Below are 24,611 nucleotides of genomic sequence, written 5' to 3' on the forward strand. Positions count from 1 at the left end.
CCTCCACTGGCCCCACAGATCATTAGGCCCTGGCCTTCTCATCAGAGGGAACTTGGGTGTTTGATGCAAGCAGTCACACAGTAACATACTACAGATGACTTGGATTCCATGGACGTGTGGGAATTCTGGTCAGGGGTACCCGGAGAGGGCTCATTGTCCATTTGATCAGCTCCCTCTCCCATTAGGGAAGGTGGGAATGCAACATGCAGGAATGGAATGTGAGGCTTAGAGGCCAGGTGGCTTTAGAATCCCCATTTGCCCGCTAAGAATCTACTTTAATCACAACAGTTGCAAACCATTGCGCTGACATTTAGGGTCATCCTGTAAGAATCTGATGGAAATGTTTATAGAAAACACAGTGTTTTAGGGAGTTAAGGGTATAGAGAAGGTCTTGTTACGCCTTGGTGAAGTTGGAGTAATAGATCAATATCCTGATCCTGGTCTGTTTCAATCAACAGTCTTATCTATCTAGCCTCGGTTCCTTGTGAATGTTGGGCTTTTCACGGCTCAATCAGCTCATTACTACTGAATCAAAGTAATGCATGTCCCAGCTGACAGTATTACACAATACCCACGGAAATGTGGGAATAAGAAACGGTTTAATTAAACTGTGCTGGAGGAAAAATAATAGTGTTCTTGGAGTTTAGAATCATAGGTGGAAGCCAAAGGAGCCAGAAGTTGGAGCTGAAGTGTTTATCCAAAGTTAAATGGAAGATGAACGCCAGAGAGACTAGGGAGAAGTGATACTTTATTCTAAAAAGCTGTTGCATAGTTACATAACTGGAAGTATGCATGTACTTCAGTAACAAATGCAAGTGACACATTGAATGCCCTCAAGCTCATGTCCTGAGCAAGAGTTCAAAACATTATCCAGAGTTATGTTTTGAAATTTATGGGAGAAGTATGAGCACTCAAGATATGGTCAGCATTGATTGTGTCTGATTCCCCTCTGACCTCTTAACTCTATTTTTAAACCAGACAAAAGCCACATAAGCATGTGTGGTCAGGTGAGAGCCACTGTAGGCCAGCCACTGTAGGCCAGCCACTGTAGGCCAGCCACTGTAGGCCAGCCACTGTAGGCCAGCCACTGTAGGCCAGCCACTGTAGGCCAGCCACTGTAGGCCAGCCACTGTAGGCCAGCCACTGTAGGCCAACCACTGGTGGCCAACCACTGGTGGCCAACTACTGGTGGCCAACTACTGGTGGCCAACTACTGTAGGCCAACTACTGTAGGCCAACTACTGTAGGCCAACTACTGTAGGCCAACTACTGTAGGCCAACTACTGTAGGCCAACTAACGTAAACTCACTCACTTTTGTACATCGCCTTGGTCCGTACAATTGACCTTATTTTGGCGCCCCAAAAACGTAATACTTCCAGATCAACTGTAATGTCAATACCATTGTAAAGAACACTTTCTCCCCTTTCCAACAAAATAAATGACATGACCTAAACGCTGCCCGTTTCTGCATGATTCAAGCAGGCAATGAGCCATGTCGGGTCTTTTTAGAAATGGCGGGTGGGGAAGCGAAACTAATGCGTGATAGTAAGAAGGAGAGATGGTGTGTGGGAAAATTGCTTTTTTTCACTCGATCTGTCCAACTTATCACCTTATCGCATCTAAAATGTAAATAAAACACTATAAAGAGTTTATATAATGTGTGATTACATACCTATTTGAAGGTTTGTGTCGAATTTGAATCGGTTTTTAAGACGGTGCTAAAGTGATCTTCAGAAGTAAACAGCGGCTTTGAGAGTCATGATCGTTTGCAGTGATGAAGCAAAATATGACTAGGTATCCCCCCTTACCCCTGTCACTGTCCATTTCTTGTTTTTAAACGATGAGAGAAGTGCTACACCTAGTGGAGAGAGATTGTAAGACAGAAATAGTTGCTTTATGCGTGCTGTACGTTACGGCATGACACATCACGATGTAACGGAGGGTCAGTTTTTTTCAATTTTTCTCCAATACTATAGCGCCATTACCATGTCGATCAACGCTTGAATAGAAACCTAGTTCACACCCCAGATTTTGAAGTCAACACAGTCGCTACAGTCCCATTAGTTTTCTTTGAATGTCGCGGTTGAGCACATTTGTACTGTAGGCCAACTTCATTTTCCACTACCACTCATGATCGCACGGCAACGCTGATCACTATTTGCGTGTGTTAGAAGTGTTGGTCAGAAGCTGTGTGACTCAACAAGGCAGGGCATCTCACCCCAGTGTTTGGATAGAGAGGCTTTACTGAGCATTACTGTGAAGCACTGAGGTTAGAATAACGCCGGCTCTCAGTCCACTGGCTCTCACCTGATCACACATGCGTATGTGTGTCCATCTAGTGTATCCATCTACTGTAGGGGGGGGGGGGGGGGGGGGGGGGTGGTTGTGGTTGTCGGAAATGGTTGTCGGAAACATGATTTGCTGAAGTCATGTGGAGTACTGTAGGTGTTTCATCACCAAGGCACAGAGTGGGACATTGGTGCCTCTTTATCCCTGGCTGCACCTCTCCTGGCAGGGCTGCAAAAGTGGCATAGCAGTGGATACTGGGTAGTTTACTTCGCAAGAGACAATCACTTCAGTTTGCCTCGATGTGATATTATTATACTGTAATGCATTGTAGGGCAAGGAAAGCGGTCGGAGTAGTCTAATTTAACACTTAAGAGGTTTTCCTTCTCTCTTATTTTAGAAAGGTTTTAACTAGTGCTCCTTTCCCTAAACCCTTTCTTAAACCTGGATCTTTATCCATGAACAGTGGAGATTAAAGTATATTGGTTTCAGTCATTAGGTCATTCTGATCAGACAGCGTTCTTAGAGTCAGACCACTACTAAAGAGGAAGATAAGCATTGTCCCTGAGCAGTGAACTGAAACCTCCAGTGAACCACTGTCAAAACCCTGTACTTCACACATACAAGTACCAGTCAAAAGTTTGGACACACCTACTCATTCAAGTGTTTTTCTTTATTTTTACTATTGTCTACATTGTAGGATAATAGTGAAGACATCAACACCTTTACATAACACATGTGGAATCATGTAGTAACCAAAAAAAGTGTTAAACAAATCAAAATATATTTTAGATTCTTCAAAGTAGCAACTCCTTGCCTTGGTGACAGCTTTTCACACTCTTGGCATTCTTTCAACCTGCACTCCATCACTCTCCCTGGTCAAATAGCCCTTACACAGCCTGGAGGTGGGTTTTGGGTCATTGTCCTGTTGAAAAACAAATGATAGTCCCACTAAGCCCAAACCAGATGGGATGGCGTATCGCTGCAGAATGCTGTGGTAGCCATGCTGGTTAAGTGTGCCTTGAATTCTAAATAAATCACAGACAGTGTCACCAGCAAAGCACCCCCACACCATCACACCTCCTCCTCCATGCTTCACGGTGAGAACCACACATGCAGAGATCATCCGTTCACCTACTCTGCATCTCACAAAGACATGGCGGTTGGAACCAAAACTCTCAAATTTGGACTCATCACACCAAAGGATAGATTTCCACCAGTCTCTTCTTATTGGTGTTCTTTATTAGTGGTTTCTTTGCAGCAATTTGACCATGAAGGCCTGATTCACACAGTCTCCTCTGAACAGTTGATGTTGACATGTGTCTGTTACTTCAACTCTGTGAAGCATTTATTTGGCCTGTAATTTCTGAGGCTGGTAACTTTAATGAACTTATCCTCTGCAGCAGAGGATAAGTTCAGGAAACTCTGGGTCTTCCTTTCCTGTGGCGGTCCTCATGAGAGACAGTCCTCATCATAGCACTTGATGGTTTTTGCGACTGCACTTGAAGAAACTTTCAAAGCTCTTGAAATGTTCCGTATTGACTGACTTTCATGTCTTAAAGTAATGATGGACTGTTGTTTCTCTTTTCTTATTTGAGATGTTCTTGCCATAATTGTCACACCCTGATCTGTTTCACCTGTCTTTGTGCTTGTCTCCACCCCCCTCCAGGCGTCTCCCATCTTCCCCAATTACTCCCTGTGTATTTATACCTGCGTTTTCTGTTTCTCTGTTGCCTGTATGCCTTGTCCTGTCAAGTCCTACCAGCGTGTTCCTGTGTTTTCTGGCTCTAGTTTTTGTGTTACCTAGTCTTCCCAGTTCTGAACTTTCTGCCTGTCCTGACCATAATCCTGCCTGCCGTCCTGTACCTGCCTGACTCTGATTTGGATTACGACTCTTCGCCTGCCTTGACTCACCTTTTGTCTGCACCTTGTACTATAATAAACTCTGAGACTCGTACTATCTGCATCTGGGTCTTAGCCTGAGCCTTGATAATGATATGGACTTGGTCTTTTACCAAATAGGGCTATCTTCTGTATACCACCCCTACCTTGTCACAACACAACTGATTGGCTCAAACGCATTAAGAAGGAAAGAAATTCCACAAATGAACTTTTAACAAGGCACACCTTTTAATTGAAATGCATTCCAGGTGACTACTTCATGAAGCTAGTTGAGAGAATGCAGAGAGTGTGGAAAGCTGTCATCAAGGCAAAGGGTGGCTACTTTGAAGAATCTCAAATATAACATTAATTTTGATTTAACACTTTTTTTGTCACATGGGATGATGCTGGAGAGACGAAGCAGGTACGGGGAGTCAAACATTTAATATAGAACGGACATTGAACGAGACAGGAACAACGTCAGCAAATGAGTAACACAAACAAAAAACAATTAATGCAGCAGCGGGGAACAGAGCAAGGGAACTGACAAATATAGGGGAGGTAATAAACAGGTGATGAGTGAGTCCAGGTGAGTCCTGGACTCACCTGGACGCGTGAAGAGGGAAAGCAGGTGTGCGTAATGGATGATAGGAGTGCGTGATGCAGGGCAGCCTGGCGCCCTCAAGCACAAGGGGAGGGAAGAGCGGGAGCAGACGTGACATTTTTGGTGTCTACGTGATTCCATATGTGTTATTTCATAGTTTTGATGTCTTCACTATTCTTCTACAATGTAGAAAATAGTAAAAATAATGAAAAACCCTTGAATGAGTAGGTGTTCTAAAACTTTTTACTGGTAGTGTGCATACAGTCATTGGTGCAGGCCTGGTTTGCTCCCAGTCTCATAACTTTCCTATCGAACATCTTGTTTTCATCGAGGTTACAATGAGTTAGACTGTTCTTTCTTGATGTTCACAGTTCCACTGTTGTGCTGTTCTGGTGCCGGATTGCGTTGTTTCAAAGGTCCCAGGGAGGTGGTTAAGATCTGCAGTCTGCAGATGGAAGCTGGTCGCACATCTAATTGAACCTCTAACTGATCTCAGAGCAGAGACAGCCGTGGAGCGGTTGAGGGAAGAGAGAATGAGTGTCAGTTCTGTGATCTCACTCAACTCAGGACGGCTCAGAGCATGAGTCATGGGTCAGGGGTCGTATGACATCACCTGGGAGGTACAGGGGATTTCTTCCTTATCTGTAAATAATTAAAAGTACTGATGTCATACTGTACCATAACTTGATTACAGAAAGAACACTCTCAATATCAGGGGCCTGTAGTTGTTCCATTAATCACAACTCCTTCAGGGGTGAGGAGAGAAGCTCTATGAAGTTTTAAGAAGTTTGAACTCACACAAGTTTTAACGCACACGCATACATACACATGCACTGATTACCTATATTGTGTGCAGTGCGTTTGACCCCAATGAACACAGGGATGACTCAACAGAACATGAATGCAATGTAACTCTAAAGATGACCCTACTAGTCTTACTGCATAATATGATGCATATGCCAACATAGTTTATAGGCCTGTATTTCTTTTTGAGTTGGATCCCAGATTTTGTTCTGATTTGCATGACAAAACAGGCCAAACACCCAGGGGTGTTGCATATTTTCAAGTGTCCCCCCATCCAAAGTGAGATACGGCCTCTGTGAAAGAACAGGGCATGTCAGAGACACACACACACCCTGTTGAGTGATTTTGCATGTTGAATATTTGGCTGAGCTCGTATAGATTAGAGGAATGACAGATGAAGGACATGCTGCCTTGGAGTAGTTATGGTTGACTTTACACCTGATAATCTCATGTACAGACTACGTAAACATAGATCTGTCTTTATACTATTGGCACTGATAGCTGAAGAGCAGCAATAGTTCCGCTGCTTGGGTTTTTCGTCACTGGTTATATGGATAAATCACGATTTCGCAGGTGTATAGAATCTTAAGAATTTCGGAAGGGGAGAGGGCATTCGGCCTATAGGCTTACCCGTAACTTGCAAAGAGCGAGGGTGGAGTGTCTCGTTCCGGTTCCCCTCCTGGTTGTAGCATCTCTTCATCTCTTCTCTTAACATGTATGGGCGCAGAACTTCATAGAGCAGCTGACCAATTACACTTTAGCTCCGGGTTAACCGAGATATTACATCTGATAATACTGTACACTTCCTCATGTAGCTCTAATTCAGCCTGTGTGCCTCCTGTCATTGAATAGAAGTGGGTGAGAAAGGTAGAGGAAGGGGAGGAGGGGTATGAAGATTCATTTTCAAGGCCCTTAAACTGACTGTAAGTGATGTGTCTACAATCGGAGTAGAATGTATTCCAGGATCTCCCTCTCTCTCTCTCTCTCTCTCTCTAAGTTTGCACTGATTCTGTTGACTTTAAGTTAATTGATTATTTAGCTGCCACTTTCCTTCATTTGTATTCATTGCTGCACAGGTAGAGCAGAGCACAGGATTAAAATATGATTTATTTTCTGTTATTTTTCTCTGCGCAGGTAGAGGATGAGATCCAAGAGCAGTGGGGTGGAAAGCCCAGCCAATGGAGTACTGAGGGTTCCCCAGGCAATGCATGACATAAACCAAGAAGAGGAAGTAAATCTGCATGCACCTATAAAGAGCCTAAAGGTCAAAGTTCAACCAAACAATGAGGAAGTGGAGGAGTTGGTGGTCTCTGACATAGAAAAGTCAACTGAGGACAGCTCAGGGACTAGTGACCAAAGACTGGGAATCATCAACTTTACTAAAGAGGACCTTCTGAGGCTGCTAGGTGTCATGGAATGTGAGGTTCAGGTGAGTCTCACTCATGTTGATAAACTACCATACGCTCATATTGTACATAGATTGATAGTTAACTGTGGGGTGAACCACAAATCTTGTCAGCTGGGATGTTGTTTACTTGAATTATCCACTAGGTGATTTTATTGTAAACCCTCACAATACTATAGCCCAAAATTACAATTTATTTAGAATTTCCCTACATTACAGCTGTCTCTAGTGGCTGATGTTGGTACTAACACAGAGAAAACCTGTCTAAATGCTGTTTTATAACATGCAATTAAGGACTTGGAAGAGTTGTCCTTTGGTGGGCTAAAGGAGATCCTAATAAACAATTGCTCGTTTTTTCCAGAGTACTAACATTGTACGTTTTTTATTTGTGTAACCCCCCAGGCGATGGAGGATGTTATCTGTGTGCTGAAGACTGAGAAGACACGGACGACTCTGGAGTCCCACTATGGTTCTACAGTTCCTACCACAGCCCTCCAGGCCTTACAGAGAGACAGCTTTCTCACCACCATCCGGACACACAATGACAAGGTCTACCCGAGGCCAATGGCTGAAGTTAGTCACCTACTGACAGATACTTATTAACCTTAGGAAGTGCTTATAACATTTATTGACTGTAGTATTGTTTTTTTCTTTCTTCATACAGACAAATCTGGTTGAAGGTTATTATTTATTTTATATTTTTTTGCATTATTCTAACAATTTCTTAGTTTTACAGTTAGGATGCATAGGTCAACAAGACTTAAGTGCAGTAGCTGACTGAATAGTAACAGTCTCTCAGAGTAACAGTCTCATAAGATTCTGTGTTGTGTGTGTGTCTCAGCTGGACCATCTACAGGAGAAACACAAGGACACGTACCGGCGCATGCTGGAACAGCTTCTATTGGTTGAGAAGTGTCACCGGCGCACCGTGCACGAGCTGGACAATGAAAAACGCAAACACACTGACTACATGAGCAAGAGTGACGACTTCACTAACCTACTGGAGCAGGAGAGAGAGAGGTGAGAGGATGAGAAAAAGGGAGGGGCTCTGTAGACAGGATATTGGCTTCAATTTCCGCACCATCCATAAGTCAAATGTATGCACGCATGATTGTAAATTGCTTTGGATTAAAGCGTCAGCCAAATGGCCTATATCATTATATAGAAGTACATTTTGGGGGGGATTGAAAGAATGGAAAGACTGGAAGTAAGAAAAGGTTTTAGAAGTTGCTATTACTCAGCAATGAGGGGCAGCAGGTAGCCTAGTGGTTAGAGCGTTGGACCAGTAACCGAAAGGTTGCAAGATCGAATCCCCGAGCTGACAAGGTAAAAATCTGTTGTTCTTCCCCTGAATAAGGCAGTTAGCCCACTGTTCCTAGGCCGTCTTTGAAAATAAGAATTTGTTCTTAACTGACCTGCCTAGTTAAATAAAGGTTAAAAAAAAATGAGTTAGTGATGAGGCAACATTGCCCATCACCAAGGGATCAAACATGCATGAGAGAGAGGCCCCATCCCTGTGAGACCTGCTAGCTGATTAAACTACTCACACAGAGGGATGAGTGAGTTCATCTGACCAGTGTGTGCTGGTGGTACCTCACCATGCCCTTGTGGAACCATGACCCAACTCTGTGACTCCCATTGACACTGATCATCACGGTTTATACTGTATGACACCTATCATATGGCCAGGACCTGTAAAGACAGAGGGCCAGCTCAGACCTGTTGCTTCCCAGTGCAGCGACTAGTGCTTGTGCTCAATGGACGCATGGAAAACCTCTATGGCCATAAACTCCACGCAGTTCCTTTGGCTCCAGCAGCAGTATAAAGGGCCATCGCACAGTGTTAACTGTTCTCTTGTGCTAAGGGTTACTGTGCAGTACCAGCCGCCTCTGGACACGGACCATTTACTCAGGTTTATAAATGATGTGCTAGAACTAAGCTGTGTGTTTGCGTCAGTGTGTGTATATATGTTCCCCACACCAAGTCATCTGCAGGCCACAGGCCAGAGTGAGCCCCAGCTGCGTTTCATAAGCTATAAAACATCAAACAGCATCTCCCAGACTCCCACTGCTCCACAGCCCCTTTCACAGCCCTTTCTCCTTCGCTTCTATTGGACAACTCAGGAGACATACCATGAAGGCTACATCACTGTCAGAAGAGCCGCCATCAGACAGTGGAAGAAGCCTCAGAGAAGGAGGGAGAAAGAGGAGAGAAGGAGATGGCAATGAAGTACTGTACATTGATTGTGTTCATTACAACGAACTTGAACCTGACATTTACCCAGGTTGTGTTTGATTGACACCTGACTGAGGTTGACCCTAAACATGCCTAACCCCAGGCAACAGGTTCCATTCTCAGTTGGAGAGAGATCACAACCCCAGGATCTCCCTTTAATGAACCTTCAGACGGTCTGATGGAAGCCTTACTGTAAGGCCCTTACACATTAACCACCCTTAGGGAAGCAGATAAAGTCAGTGGGAGGGCTTCATCAGGTACTAGCTATGTACAGTTTGCACAGTATGAGTGAACAGTGACTTTCATTCGAAAAGCATGGAAGGCGTATATGAGCTATAATGGTTTAATCCAAACCTGAGATGGTTGTTTTAGTTAACAGGTTTACAGGTTTCACTAGGTAGGTCTACTGTACCTCCAGTTTATCTTACTGTAGGTGTTAGCGGTGACCTCCTCTGCCAGGTTGTTTCGCTGTCCTGGTTGGCCAGTGTTCAGCCTGCCCTCCACAACCTCCTCTTAGTGCCAACAGCTGTGTGTTTTAACTCTCCTATCAGCACTGGCTGAGCCCACATTCCCCTGGCCTTGAGTCACACACACTCCCATGCCAGGTAGAGGGTCGTCACTGTTTTGATGTTTCCGTCTGTCAGTGCGAGGTGGGAGGAATGTCCATCCATCTCACACCTGTTCATTCAGATATCTCACTAAATTGTGTGAGTGTGAAAGGAAAAAAATGAAAAACACCTATAGGGTCTTACACCAAACTATTGACGGAATTTGGAGGGAAGGGGTTACAAACTATACTCACGACTTATAGCCAACAGCCCTAATCACTCACTCAGAGGGGAAGAGAAAAACTTTATTTGGCATAGAAAAGTATGTGTATGATTAAAGGAAGAAATATCTCAGATTCCCGTGTGTTTTCTTTATATAAAACCTCAGATATTCAGTGATACCAGTGCACTATATTTACACTCACTCTATTACACATATAGTATGTTGTGAATGAAGAAATAGAAGCCAGTTGCTGTGGTTGACACAAGTATTCATAAGATAGGCATTTAATACCACTAGCCGCCACTGTGATCAAAACGACACCGCCTTGTGTTCCACACATTGGGTGCTTTAAAGTAGATCAACCTTGCTTAGCCTCGCTTCTAGTGCCCTTCTGTTAACACAATGCCAATGAGAAGTATGCCCAATCCCAAATCAATCCCTAGACCCTACGGCATATTCACCTGTGTATATCTGAGAGGATTTGATAGATGTAAGCAATTTGCTAAGACCCATCAAGTCCTCTCCGATATCCACAAGTGCATAGAGCCTAGGGTCTAGAGGTTGATTTGGGATTGGGCCATACTGTATAGGTCATGCTGAGCACTTACTGTAATGCTTTTCCCCCTCAAGAGCAGGGATTACAGTCGAAGGCTTTGTTTTGACAGGCAGTGTCAGCTTCAATCCACAGGCCCCTGACACATACAAGCTGCTGCGCCTACAACTACATTCCTCATGGAAACACAGGATGATTGAAATGTTGTTCCATCGTGAAAATCTGTTTTCTTAGAGACCCACTGTTGATTGCTCCTGAAGAAGTGGTCAAGCGAGTTCAGGAGTTTCTCCTGTTTAGGTTGTGAGGACAAATGCTATAGTATATCCACAAATTTTTCACATTTGTGTGTTTCATCAGAAATGATTGCTTATGCGTACCTTCATGTGTGTGTAAAATATGACTGTTCTCAGATTTTTTATTAATAGATGTTAGATGTATAAGAAAATGTATATTTTTTTGTCCAAGGTTATATATCCATTGTTTAGCTGGAATGGAATGTTCGTATCGTGTTTATTTAACTGTGATATGTGGTTGTCTCTCTTACTGTAGCAATCTTCAGATGAATGTACTTACTGTAAGTCACTCTGGGTAAGAGCATCTGCTAAATGACTCAAATGTCAAATGTAAATGTGTTATATACAGATCTCATTCTTTTTAAACATGGTTTAAATATTGAGGTCACAAATGTATCATTTGTACAGGTATTTATTAAACATTTAGTTATTTGTTACATTTGAATGTAAAACCTAGCAGTACTACTTATTTATCTCAGAGTGAGGCGGATATATAGAATTTTGAGAGAAAAAACTTGATTATTTGTCTCTCTGAAATGAAACCATCAAGTGATAGAATTTAAACAAATAACAAAATCAAATGTCTGTCATTGAACATGCCATGATTAGATATTTGAAAAAACACACCAATCTCTTTCATAATTTCTTTAAACAATACAATCTAATTGACAAACTTTTCTGAAAATGGATATATAGCTTTTTGGAAAGAAACTCTTCAATTACATATAGACCAAGTCATTATGAAAGTTACAATCACTTGGAATGTAACTGGACACCTACCATCCTGAATCTATGACCAAACAGAGCTGATACCATTCCACCCATGTTTCTTTACACACTAGCAGGCTGTGTGGTACATAACTCGTCATGCTGGTGAACTAACTTCATTAAAGTATAGTCTGGTTGATAAAAGGTCAATGCTGCTCCTTGTTGGAGTCTAACTTGGCCTTAGATCCTATAAGGGGCTCCTGAGGACATTGTTACACCTCTGATTGGTCTGGCAGAGTCTCTAGTAGCCTTTTTACCACAGTTACTCCCTCTTGACTGACTGGGTCTCCAGGGAGATAGGAGCACTATTTTACAACTGAAGGTCAGGTGTGACTTCTCTCCCATGTGACCTCGCTGCTGTAGGCCCCATTGACAGTGACATCATGCCTGTGACCTTTGCTTGAGGGTAATTTTAGAGTGCTGATTGCTTAGGTGTCAATAATTTATGGACGTGTAAATACAGTATGTATGAAGATCAAGTGGAGGCTGGGTGATTCTCTGTACAGTAGCCAGCCATGGTGGTAATCTGACTTTGCAGTGGGTTTTGAGTGGAACAGATGCTCATAAACTCACAGCATAAACTAAGAATTTTCACTTGTATAATCTTGAATTCAACGCATCCTCTGTATTGAGGTCAACTATGATCCGCTGTTAAGGGATAGGGAATTACATTGCCCTTAATTGTGTTTGTTGTGGTGAAGATAGACATTTGTTTGTCTGTAAGGTTTAGAGTACTAGGCCTACTGTCTCTATACCAGGGATCATCAACTAGATGCAGCAACGTTTTTTTCTTGAGCGGATGATCGGGGGCGAGAACATAATTACAAATCATTTGCAGACTGCAAATTGACCACAAGAAGCCCAAACAGATATAATATGGCTGGCTACATGGCTACATTTGCATACAATTTGTATACGATCACGTGTCTCTTTATTATGCGTGGGAATACTTGGCAACAGATTTAGAAAATGAAGATCACTTGGGCCTGATTTCCTGGTGTTTTTACAGTCTTTTTACGTGCACCCCCCAAAAAATCCCCAAAATAAATACAATTGCTTAGAAAATTTGGCGTCTGGAATAAAAGTGCCTGTGGGCCAAATTCAGTTGGGGAACCCTGCTCTGTACTTGGTCACCATATCGTTCAGCACCTCAGAAAAGCATTTTCAGGGTTCCTGTCTGTCTGTACATCTGACTCGTTACAGAGTCTCCTCCAGGGAGCGGAACTGGCTCATCCCTATCTGTTATCCCCATTATACGTCAGTTTACACAGAGCAGACCACTGATCCACTTCTCCCAAGGCGACACTACAGCAGACAGACTCACCGCTCTCTCTCTATTACCAATGAGTTTATAGCTTCCTGTCGGACCAGATCATTTCCTGTCTATAGGGAGGGGTATTAGGAGATTGATCACAGGCTACCCACATAAAAAAATACTACAGTTTACTATTAAATACTTGAGTACTTACTGTAGATTTCTATAGAATTCTGTAGTAAACTTTAATATACTGTAGAATCCTATATTCCACACTGTAGTATCCCTCGATCGTTTAGTGCTTACTATAGACTTTTGTAGTATACTGTAGAATTCTATACACTGTAGTATCCCTCGATTGATGAGAGCTTACTAAAGAATTTTGTGGAAATACTGGAGAATACTGGGGCCTCCCTAGTGGCACAGCAGTCTAAGGCACTACATTGCAGTGCTTGATGTGTCACTCCAGTATTATTATAATAATAATACTGGAGAATTCTATACTAGACACTGTAATATCCCTCGATTGCGTAGTGCTTACTATAGAATGTTGTAGTATACTGGAGAATTCTATACTAGACACTGTAATATCCCTCGATCGTGTAATACTTACTATAATATGTTGTGCTGTAGAATACTATACATTAGTATTCTTGACCATGTAGTGCTTACATTAAAATGTTGTAGAGTACTCTGTAGAATACTATACTACAGAATTGGGTTGTCTGTGTAAACGCAGCTTTGTTTGAAACAGTACCACAATGGAAATACACTGAACAAAAATATAAACACAACATGTAAAGTGTTGGTCCCATGTTTCATGAGCTGAAATAAAAGATCCCAGAAATGTTCCATATGTGTATAGGTGCGGAGCTATTGTGAAATAGCACAGTTACAAGTGGAAATCAAACTGGATGGACAACAGAAATAGAGGAAGGACTAAGAACAAACAAGAGAGAACTATTATAAAGTAGACTGTGTCTGTAAAATGTGTATAAGATGTATAAATTGAAGGTAAAAACAGAAATGTTTATCAGTTTACTCCAATGGGGGATCGGTGGTAGGGTTTGCTGGGAATAATAATAAAGGTATACTCTTTAAAAAAAGTATGTATGTCTATGTAGGTATGTGTATGTATATATGTGTATATGTATGCATACGTGAAAGGATATATATATTTACCCCCAAAAATATGGGGGATTGGAAATGATGCAGACAATTACATTGGAAGCAACATTCTTTCCGCAATATTAAGCTGATCCACCCCCCGAAAAAAAAATAATAAAAAAAATAACAATAATAATAATAATAATAAAAAAATAATAAAAAATAAAATAAAAATTCCATATGCACAAAAATATTATTTCACAAATTGTGTTTACATCCTTGTTAGTGAGCATTTCTCCTTTGCCACCTGACAGGTGTGACATATCAAGAAGCTGATTAAAAAACATGATCATTACATAGGTGCGCCTTGTGCTGGGGACAATAAAAGGCCACTCTTAAATGCGAAGTCTTGTCATACAATAATGCCACACGTCTAAAGTTGAGGGAGCGTACAATTGGCATGCTGACTGCAGGAATGTCCACTAGAGCTGTTGCCAGATAATTCTATGTTAATTTCTCTAAGCCGCCTCCAACCGGAGTACGTCCAACCGGCCTCACAACCGCAGACCACGTGTATGGCGTCGTGTGGGCAAGCGGTTTGCTGGTATCAACGTTGTGAACAGAGTTCCCCATGGTGGCGGTGGGGTTACAGTATGGACAGGCATAAGCTACAGACAACCAACACAATTGCATTTTATCAATGGCAATTTGAATGCACAGAAGTACCGTGATGAGACCCTGAGGCCGATTGTCGTGCTGTTCATCTGCCGCCATCACCTCATGTTTCAGCATGATAATGCACGGCCCCATGTTGCAAGAATCTGTACACAATTCCTGGAAGCTGAAAAATGTCCCAGTTCTTCCACGGCCTGCATACACACCAGACATGTCACCCACTGAGCATGTTTGGGATGCTCTGGACCGAAGCGTACGACAGTATGTTCCAGTTCCCACCAACATCCAGCAACTTCACACAGCCATTGAAGAGGAGTGGGACAACATTCCACACGCCACAATCAACAGCCTGATTAACTCTATGCGAAGGTGATGTGTCACCCTACGTGAGGCAAATGGTGGTCACACCAGATACTGACTGGTTCTGATCCACGCCCCCTCTGATCTGATCCAGGCCCCTACTTTAAAAAAAAGGTATCTGTGACCAGCAGATGCATATCTGTATTCCCAGTCATGTGAATTATAGATTAGGACCTAATTAATTAATTTAAACTGTAACTCAGTAAAATCTTTGAAATTGTTTCATGTTGTATTTATATTTTTCTTCAGTGTACATTTTAAACTCGTTACTCACATGAAAAAATACTATGCTCTAAATAATGTTGTATTGTAGTATACTATAGTATTCATAGTATTCATGCCTGTAGTATTTACTGTTGTGTTTTTGCAGACATGCCTGTATTATGCTGTAGTATTCACTAGTGTTTTGCAGACATAACTAGTATATTGTAGTAACACCTGCCATCTAAAAGACTATGCCAGTTACCGTTTAATGAGGGGAACACCTCAACCAGAACATAAGACACAGGTTCCCGACATGCCACCTATTGAGTTAATTCAACAGTTGAGCAATGCAACGGACCAGACAGGTTCTAGGCCCATTAAAAGAGAAACAGCACAGAGGCAGTTAAGGAACAAGCAAGGTTTTTTAAAGCTTAGAGGATGAGGTCTGCTTGTTTGACACGGAAATAACATTAACAAGAGTACACCAAAATGATTTCCACTGGATAGATTTCTGAAATGCAACAGTGCTTTCACAGAGATCCAGCTGACCAAGTTCACAAGATGATTGATAACGATGACAAAGAATACTGCACTACTGATGGTAGAAAATAAACCATTAACCACTGCATTTACATCAATAGATATTTTAAAAATACAAATTACTTTACTTAAAGAGTGTCACTTAATTGGAGGGCGCTGCCAATAAATTGCCTGGACCTCAAACCAGCAAAGCCACTCCAAACAAACCAACTGAAAACAAAATGGACATTATTGCAGTGGCTTTACATAATGTTGAATATTGTCACACAAATACATTCACTGATGGGCAAAACTCAACACATACTATTCAGAACAAATGAACCACACGCCAACCATTTCTTCATGACAGCATGGTCACAAAATGATTGCCCACAGAAGTAAACCAACACCATACAGCACACACACACACACACAGAGCTCTCACCAAAAGATGACCAAGAGCTCTCACCGGAAGATGACCAAGAGCTCTCACCGGAAGATGACCAAGAGCTCTCAGCAGAACATGACCAAGAGCTCTCACCGGAACATGACCAAGAGCTCTCACCGGAACATGACCAAGAGCTCTCACCGGAACATGACCAAGAGCTCTCACCGGAACATGACCAAGAGCTCTCACCGGAACATGACCAAAAGCTCTCACCGGAACATGACCAAGAGCTCTCACCGGAACATGACCAAGGGGAGCTTTTATACATTTCCTTCCATAATAAGGGTGCCCAGAGAAACACTGACCAAAACTTTGTTTCCTAGCCAGTCACACCATATTCTTCAGTTACAAGAATAACTGATTGAGCGGCAGGTAGCCTAGTGGTTAGAGTGTTGGGCCAGTAACTGAAAGGTTGCTAGATCAAATTCCTGAGCTGACAATGTAAAAATATGTTGTTCTACCCCTGAACAAGGCAGTGTTCCTAGGCTGTCATTGTAAATAAGAATTTTTTCTTAACTGACTTGCCTGGTTAAATTAAAAAAATTGAGGTTTGAGTGAGCGTTATGGTGATGTCGGACTCCAGTTAACCCTAAAGTCAAATTATGCTCTTCAGCATCAAACAATGAAGTCATTTTGAATAGCTCCCTGTGTGTTTATGCTAGAGACTTACCGGTTCTTGTAGAGTCAGCAGCTCAATCCCATCTTTCTATTGTTATAAAAGAGGGGATTGCGCCCATTCCATAACATGGGGTTTGCGAAAGCTGACTTTTTCTACACATGAGGATCCGGACAAGAAAATGGACATGAAATCGTCTGTAAACCCAAACCAATATCGAATAATATGTCACCAATATCAAAAGGGGAGACTCTCAGGAACGCGACGGAATCGGTTGTTTGACTCTACGACATCCACGCGACATCGTCTACACTCTGTCGTGGACGTCCTGACTTCAAAGAGGTCTTCTCACAAAACCAACTGTCCAGACTGAACCGTTACAAAGCAATATGTCACCAATAACGAAAAGGGAGACTGACGAACACGAAGATGTCGGTTGATCTGCTTTACAACGCACACAGACAAGCTTCAGGGGATTCCAGGACCGGCTGTACAAATTGCAAAAAGTAAATATGGGATCAAATGAGCCAAAAATAACATGACAAAATATGGGACTAAAAAAAATAAATGTAGGGCAATTGCCCAGGGTCCCTAACCTCCAGGGGGCCCCCATTGATTTTGTTCGTCACTCTCGCTCATACTGTATATCATTAACATTGTATAAGTCATGGTAAAATGTGTAGAACTTTAAAACTTTCTCTTGTAGAATTGCAGGAAATTAACTTTAAAACGTGCATTTTTCTCTCCGCCGTCAACCAAATCTCGCTTAGGGCCACCAAAAGGCTAGAGCCGGCCCTGACAGCATACTACAGCCATGTCCGCAAAAAATTGACAGTGAATACTACAGTAAAGTGTACAAAAACACTACAGTAAATACTAAACTATACTGCAGTCATGTCCGCAAAAACACTTCAGTGAATACTTTACTATACTACAGAGTATACTACAGTCATGTACGCAAAAATAGTGAATACTATAGTACAGTCATGTCTGCAAGAACACTATAGTGAATAGTATAGTATTCTACAGTCATGTCCGCAAGAAGACAACAGTGAATACTACAGTAAAGTCTGCAGAAACAGTGTACTATAGTGTACAAATATAGTAATACTACAGTATTTTGACCATAGTATACTATAGTATTTTTTCATGTGGGTACTTTGCATTGTTTCCCATAAACATAATTTGGCTTAGCCAAAACAGCGCTGTCTCTATAGAAACCACTTTAATTAATATAAGAAGTAACTTCAATAACGGAGACATGACTGAGTAAGATGTAATGTGTGTCTGAATTACTTGTGTAAATAGGCTATTGTGACAGCCTGTGTGTAGGAGCCCTTTCCATTGAAACAAGCTCCGCATTGCCTGTAAGTGAACACAAAAAAGGGGGAAAACAAACTGAGGAGGAGTGTAGAGAACGCCCTCCTCTGGCCAGGGTCCCTCCTACCCTCTGGCCAGGGTCCCTCCCACCCTCTCACAGTCCAAACCAGAGCCCCACAGAGCTCTGCCTGCCGAATATGGGCGAAGTGATCAGCTAAAGGTCCGGTGCTACACACAATTTTTATTCACCTTTCATTGTCCTGATGACATGCTTGGAATGTGATGGTAGAGTTCCAGTGTAAAAGGGAGTCTATGCCAACTCTGAACTTGGAGTGGATCCTCTACTATGGCAAACATGTTAGACATAGACTCGCCTGTAATGCATCAAGAATAGTGGGTAAGTTTTGAATGGTGTCTAAGTTGTTTAGAGTTCAGCTGTTTCTGCTGACATACTGTCGTCAGAATGTGTTTCTCGCTTGATATTGCAGCTCAGTGTGAGATGTACTGTATTTTTATATAAAGTGTGCACTTCAGGCAAAAGATGGAATGTTCCCAAGACAACTATGCATTCAGTGTATTTTGCATGTAACTTGTTACAGGCTTTCTCTGTCTGCTGAGATTCCACATATGGACATGCACAGCAGAAAAAGAGATTGCTCAGTGGCGGTTTAGTCAAACTTTCAGTTTTCTCAGTCTTGATTCCAGAAGCAAGGATGGAAAACAGTGAGGGAGTTTTTGGCAATTTTTCCTAGTGTACTACCTCTTTCAGTGTGCTGCAGTTCTTTGCCAAATAAAGTGTGAGAGGCATGGTGAGCTGAACCAAAGAGAATCAGGATAAAGCAGGATAAATAAAATAAAAATGTTCACAGGGAACCACAATGATGGGTCAGATCAGAGACTGAACAGATCAGAGACTTTATCCTGACCATCCATTATAAAGTAATAGAGCTTGATTTCCTCTGTGTTCATTTAACATCTACCAGGCTCATTAATTGGGTGCATGAGAAAATAATGTATATCTTTAGATTGATGTATGCATGCATTCATCACAAAGAATATGTTGCAGCAGTGAATACCAGTAGTTATATATTGTAAATAAATGGTATCTTAAACACTGTACCTTTCATGGCAGCTTACTGTATAATGAGTTCAATCACTTCTGTCATGTGAATCAAATGTTCTATGGTTTGACATTTCTGTAGAAATTCAAAACATGCTTGTGATACAAAGTATCAAGCTCGGCTAAAGTGAAACATTTAGAAATTATATTTTTCTTTGTGATACAGTATGATACACCATATGAAACACTGTTAATTCCAGGAAGTACAGTGCAGCAAAAAATTACACACATACTTATCCTTCATCTATTGTTTTTTTCTCTCTCCACAGATTGAAGAGGTTGCTGGAGAATGAGAAAGCCTACCAGGTGCGTAAAGAGAAGGAGCACACCAAGCGTCTGGAGAAGGTAAGAGAGGAGCTGGTCAAACTGAAGTCCTTTGCCCTGATGCTGGTGGATGAGCGGCAACTCCACCTGGAGCAGATGGATCAGCAGAGCCAGAGGGTCCAGGAGCTGATCCAGCAGCTGCAGGAGAGAGAGCAGACCCTGAACGACACCTGCGGCCGAGCACAGGAGGACTGCCAGAGGGCCCTGAGCTTGGAGGGCAAACTGAAGGAACACCAGGCCAAGTTTACCCAGGAGCAAGAGGAGATGACAGCCAAGCTGGTCAGCCAGGAGTCCCAGAACCGCCAGCTGGATGCCAAGCTGTCTGGACTCACCCACAGACTGGAGGAGCTGGAGGAGAGCAACGTAGCACTGAGGAGGTCAGAAAAGGAGCTGCGCGAGCTGAGGGATAAGATCAGCAAAGGGGAGTGTGGGAACTCTAACCTAATGACAGAACTAGAGAACTTCCGCAAACAGGTATTTGAGATGAAAGGGCAGGACGAGGAAATCACCAAGGCAGAGGTCCAGTACAGGGAGATGAGGAGGAGGCTGCAGGAAGAGGAGAGCCAAAGGAAAGAACTCAAACTGCAGGTGGAGAAGCTCCAGAGAAGGATGGTGAAGCTGGAGAGACTAGAGGGGGAGTTCGACGCCAGCAAGGCAGAGTGCTCCCAGTTACGCTCCACTCTGGAGAGAGGGAAGGGCATGTCAAAGGAGCTCAACGATGAACTGGTAGCAGTTAAGATACGCATGAAAGAGATGGAATCTTCTGAGTTGAGACTGGAAAAGACTGAGCAGAGCCTTAAAGATGACCTGGCGAAGCTGAAGTCATTCACTGTGGTAATGGTTGATGAGAGGAAAAATTTGATGGAGAGAATGAAGTTAGAGGACAAGAATTATGATTTGAGTAAGATGTTCAAGGCTGAGCAGGGCAAGGTTATGGAAGTGACTGAGAGATTAATAGAGGAGAGTAAAAAGCTCCTGAAGTTGAAATCAGAGATGGAAGCCAAGGTAGGGACCCTTACCAGAGAGAAAGGAGAGCTTAGTATTAGGCTTGCTTGTGAAATGGAAAAGAGCAAGGATCTTAGCTACAAAGTCAGCCAAATGAACAAGAGGTTAGATGGATTGGAGGAGGAAGGAAATATAGGCAAAAATAACATAGCAAAGAGGGAACTGGGAAGCTTGTCAGATGGGGGTTTGAAAGAGTACAACAGGGTGAAGGAGCTAACATTTGAAATAGAGCAATTAAAAAAACGCCTCAAGCAGCTGGAGGTTGTGGAGGGAGATTTGATAAAGACAGAGTATCAGTACGACCTGCTGGAGAAAAAGTTCCTGACAGAACAAAACAAGGCCCACATTCTCTCCCAGCAGGTGGAGGAGATGAAGAGTCAGATTTCCCTGGATAAAGGCATAGAGAAAGGAGAGGTGGAGAGCCAAGAAGTAGACCTACGACAGCGCTACAAGACGGAAGAGGCCAAAACCAGAGACTTGCAGAATGACATAGTAGCCCTCAAGGAGAAGATCCACGAGCTGATGAACAAAAAAGACCAGCTCTCTCAGCTCCAAGTGAACTACTCCTTCCTCCAGCAGAGGTTCCTAGAGGAAAAGGAGAAGAAGAACAAGATGAGCATTGAGGTCCTCCACCTCACCAAAGAGCTGGAGGTGACCAAGAGCCACAGCCGCACTCTAAAATCCAGCCTGAATGGGAGGAGGATGGTGGACATCGCCATGGCGTCCACTGGAGTGCAGACTGATGCACTGGCCACTGAGATGGCAGAAGAGGACACCCCAGCTGTGTTCATCAGGAAGTCTGTGCAGGAAGAGAATCACATCATGAGTAACCTTCAACAGAAGTGCCTCAAGAATCCCACAGAGAAAGCTGGTGGTCAAGAACACTTCTCACTCTCTGCTGCAGCTGACCTCAGCATGAAGAAGTCTTGGATTCCCTCGATGCGGAAGAGGGAAAATATTCCTCAGGGTGGTAATGTGGTCAAGTCTGTGGGTATCAACAGTGAATCCATGCATTCTGAGCTGACCATGTCCCAAAAGGAAGGGCAGCCTTTACGCATCAGAGTGACCCCAGACCACCAGAACAGCATGGCTACCTTGGAGATCAGCAGTCCCACTGCTGAGGACCTTTACTCCAGCTCCAACCTCAGTCCCACGCTACAGGTCCACCAGAAGTCTCAGATTACCATCATTCCCACCCACACCCACACCACCACCTCTTCAAGGGGCAGAGCCAGCGCCAGGCCAGGGGGACCAGAGAGGGCCAAGTCCCCCGTCAGCATCACCACCATCTCCAGGGCCAAGTTACCAGAGTGCAGCATGGCCTCCTCATCTTCCTCATCCTCTTCCTCTTCAGGCAGGCCCATGTCACCTATATCCATCATGACGGTCAGCACATCCATGCTGTCCAACATTTCCGCCACCCCAGAGCTCCATGAGATGACCATGGCCCGGACAATGTTCAAGGTCACCCCTGAGAAACAGATGGTCCCCACGCAGATCAGGAAGTACAACTCCAACGCCAGTATCATCACCACCACAGAGGACAATAAGATCCACATCCACCTCCATGGCTCCCAGTTCCATAAGGGCCCCTCTGAGGGCCACAACAACAACAACACAGGCCCCAAGGTGGTGGTTAGGCCTGTTGGCATGGCAACGGAGTGTAACAGAGAGATAACGTTATCCACGGGCACAGTGTTGCGCTCCACTCGCCACAGCACCTCAGCTCTCAAAACCACACCCAGTAAAGTGATGAGCAGCATCACTATCACTCCAGTCACGTCCACCCCTGCCAGACCAACACAAGCTGTGGTGAGTCTCCTCAGAACACAAATTCCCCTGGCTGTTATGTTAACCTTTAACTCACTCCTTCAAGCTTATACATTTTGATGTTGTATTAACCCTCTTCACCCCCAATTAAAGGAAATGTATGAAATTATTATATTTATGAACTGACAAAATAATAATTTTGGAAGATTGTGGACATGTACTTTCCTTTCTGTTACGTAGCATATTGATGGGCGACACGGTGGCGTCTCATTGAGCAGTCGGTATAATGAGGTCTTTGTTGGGCGGATGGATAGCCTGACAGAAACAGTACTCCCTCACTTGGTCTTGAAAGAAGGACTAAATATTTACAGGTCATATAGTAAATGATCACGAAGGGAAATGTTGTCATATATTTTCCCCCTTAGTAATTGATCATTTTCTTCTACCCTTTTCTCTGTTGTGGCCTCCTCTCCTCTCACCCTTGCCTCTTTCTATCCTCTCTCTATCCTATCCCTGTATCTCCCAGCCTGGGCATGATGCCCACCCATCCCGGGCAGGATCCACCCGTATCCCCATCTCCAAGAGCCTGAAGACGGGCAAAACCATGCTGGGAGTTCTGGGGATGTCTGGAGGAATGAGAGCAGAGAGCCAGTCCATGAGGATAGAGCTTAAGAAATCCACAATCAGCAGCACAACAGCCTTTCAAAATGGAGGGAAAAGCTGATAGAGCCAGAGACACTAACAGGGAACATTAATCAAACAAGCTGCCAACCATGGTAGTGTTCTATGGGTCAGAGGTGCTCAGTGTAAAAGTTCCAATGAAGTACCCTGAGGCAGAAAGAGAGAGGGGGGATATTCAGACAAGAGAAAGTAATTTGTCTCCTCTCTATTGAGCAGGAAGCTGAGTGGACCATTGTGTTTTCGTCCAACTGAAAACAATATACATATTTAAACATTATACAATAAAATGTTGTACTTGAAATTATGTATATATATTTTTTAAACAAATTCTATTCTGTTTTCATGTCGATGAAATCAACTTAACTGCTTTCTTAGTTAACAATTGGCATGTGTGCATTTTTTTAAGGGAATATAACCAATGTGGATTGTTAGGTAATGCTGCTACTAACTGCTTTATGCATTAGTTATGTACTGCTTCACCTAGTGAGCTTTTCATGACGCATTTTGTTACTGCATTTAGTACTGAGGCCAAATCATTTGGTTTGCGGCAAATTAAATGTGTCCTTTATATATCAAGGTTTTTGTAATGACATGTAATTTAAATTAAATACTTTTTTGAAAGATGACCTACTTCAGCATATTAAACAGATAATATTGCTAAGCGCAAACATGCATTGTGTTCATAATATTTGTCACACCCTGATCAGTTTCACCTGTCTTTGTGCTTGCCTCCACCCTCCTCCAGGTGTCGCCCATCTTCCCCATTATCCCCAGTGTACTTATACCTGTGTTCTCTGTTTGTCTGTTGCCAGTTCATTTTGTTTCGTCAAGACTACCAGCGTTCTTCCCGTGCGTGTCTGTCGCTAGTTCCTGTTTTCTAGCTTTCCTGGTTTTTGACCATCCTGCCTGCCCTGACCCTGAGCCTGCCTGCCGTTCTGTACCTTGTCACACCACCCTGGATTACTGACCTCTGCTTGCCCTGACCCTGACTGCCGTTCTATACCTTTCGGATTCTGCTCTGGACTACTGACCTCTGCCTGCCGTTGACCTGTCGTTTGCCTGCTCCCCTGTTTCTGTAATAAACTTTTGTTACTTCGAAACTGTCTGCATCTGGGTCTTCTCCTGAGCCTTGACATGTTAAAGTTATCTAAAATCACCTTGGATGCATTTTATGCCCATGTGCATCAGTTGAACCAGACTCTGTAGCAAGTCATTCATCTCACATTCATTTACTAAATAGTCCGTGTTTGAATTGACTTGCTGTGTGTTATCAAATTGAAAAAATGTATCAAAACAAATGGCCATTTACACCCATGCTTGTGCTGTGATACACTAGAGACAAATTATCATGGTCATCTCGCAATTGTGGAGCGATCACTTACATTGGCCTTTCAGAAGTTAAAATCAACTCAGTTAACAAGCTGCCTGTGTCTACAATCACCAACCATGTGTCCTCTAAGTGAAAGAATAATATTGTTTCCAATCGAGCAGATGAGTTACATTTGCTCAATCAACCAATGAGAGACAGTCAAACCAGTGTCATTAGCTGGGTTTGTTGTGAGTCAAAGGGTAGCGAGACTCCATGCGGAAAAGTACTATACTGAAA

General features: G+C 43.0%; 1 protein-coding gene across 1 annotated transcript in view; it reads left to right on the plus strand.

Moving 5' to 3' along the window:
• Positions 1-24,611, plus strand: part of LOC129812682 (filamin-A-interacting protein 1-like) — a 36,158-nt gene extending 11,547 nt beyond the window's left edge. The window contains exons 2-6 of the mRNA XM_055864454.1: positions 6,711-7,005; positions 7,384-7,554; positions 7,823-8,001; positions 19,495-22,366; positions 22,851-24,611. Of these exons, the coding sequence (XP_055720429.1) occupies positions 6,718-7,005; positions 7,384-7,554; positions 7,823-8,001; positions 19,495-22,366; positions 22,851-23,048 (3,708 nt within the window). The 5' untranslated portion in view covers positions 6,711-6,717 and the 3' untranslated portion in view covers positions 23,049-24,611. The remainder of the gene's footprint in view (positions 1-6,710; positions 7,006-7,383; positions 7,555-7,822; positions 8,002-19,494; positions 22,367-22,850) is intronic.

This window comes from Salvelinus fontinalis, chromosome 16, assembly GCF_029448725.1.
Source record: "Salvelinus fontinalis isolate EN_2023a chromosome 16, ASM2944872v1, whole genome shotgun sequence".
Lineage (NCBI taxonomy): Eukaryota > Metazoa > Chordata > Actinopteri > Salmoniformes > Salmonidae > Salvelinus > Salvelinus fontinalis.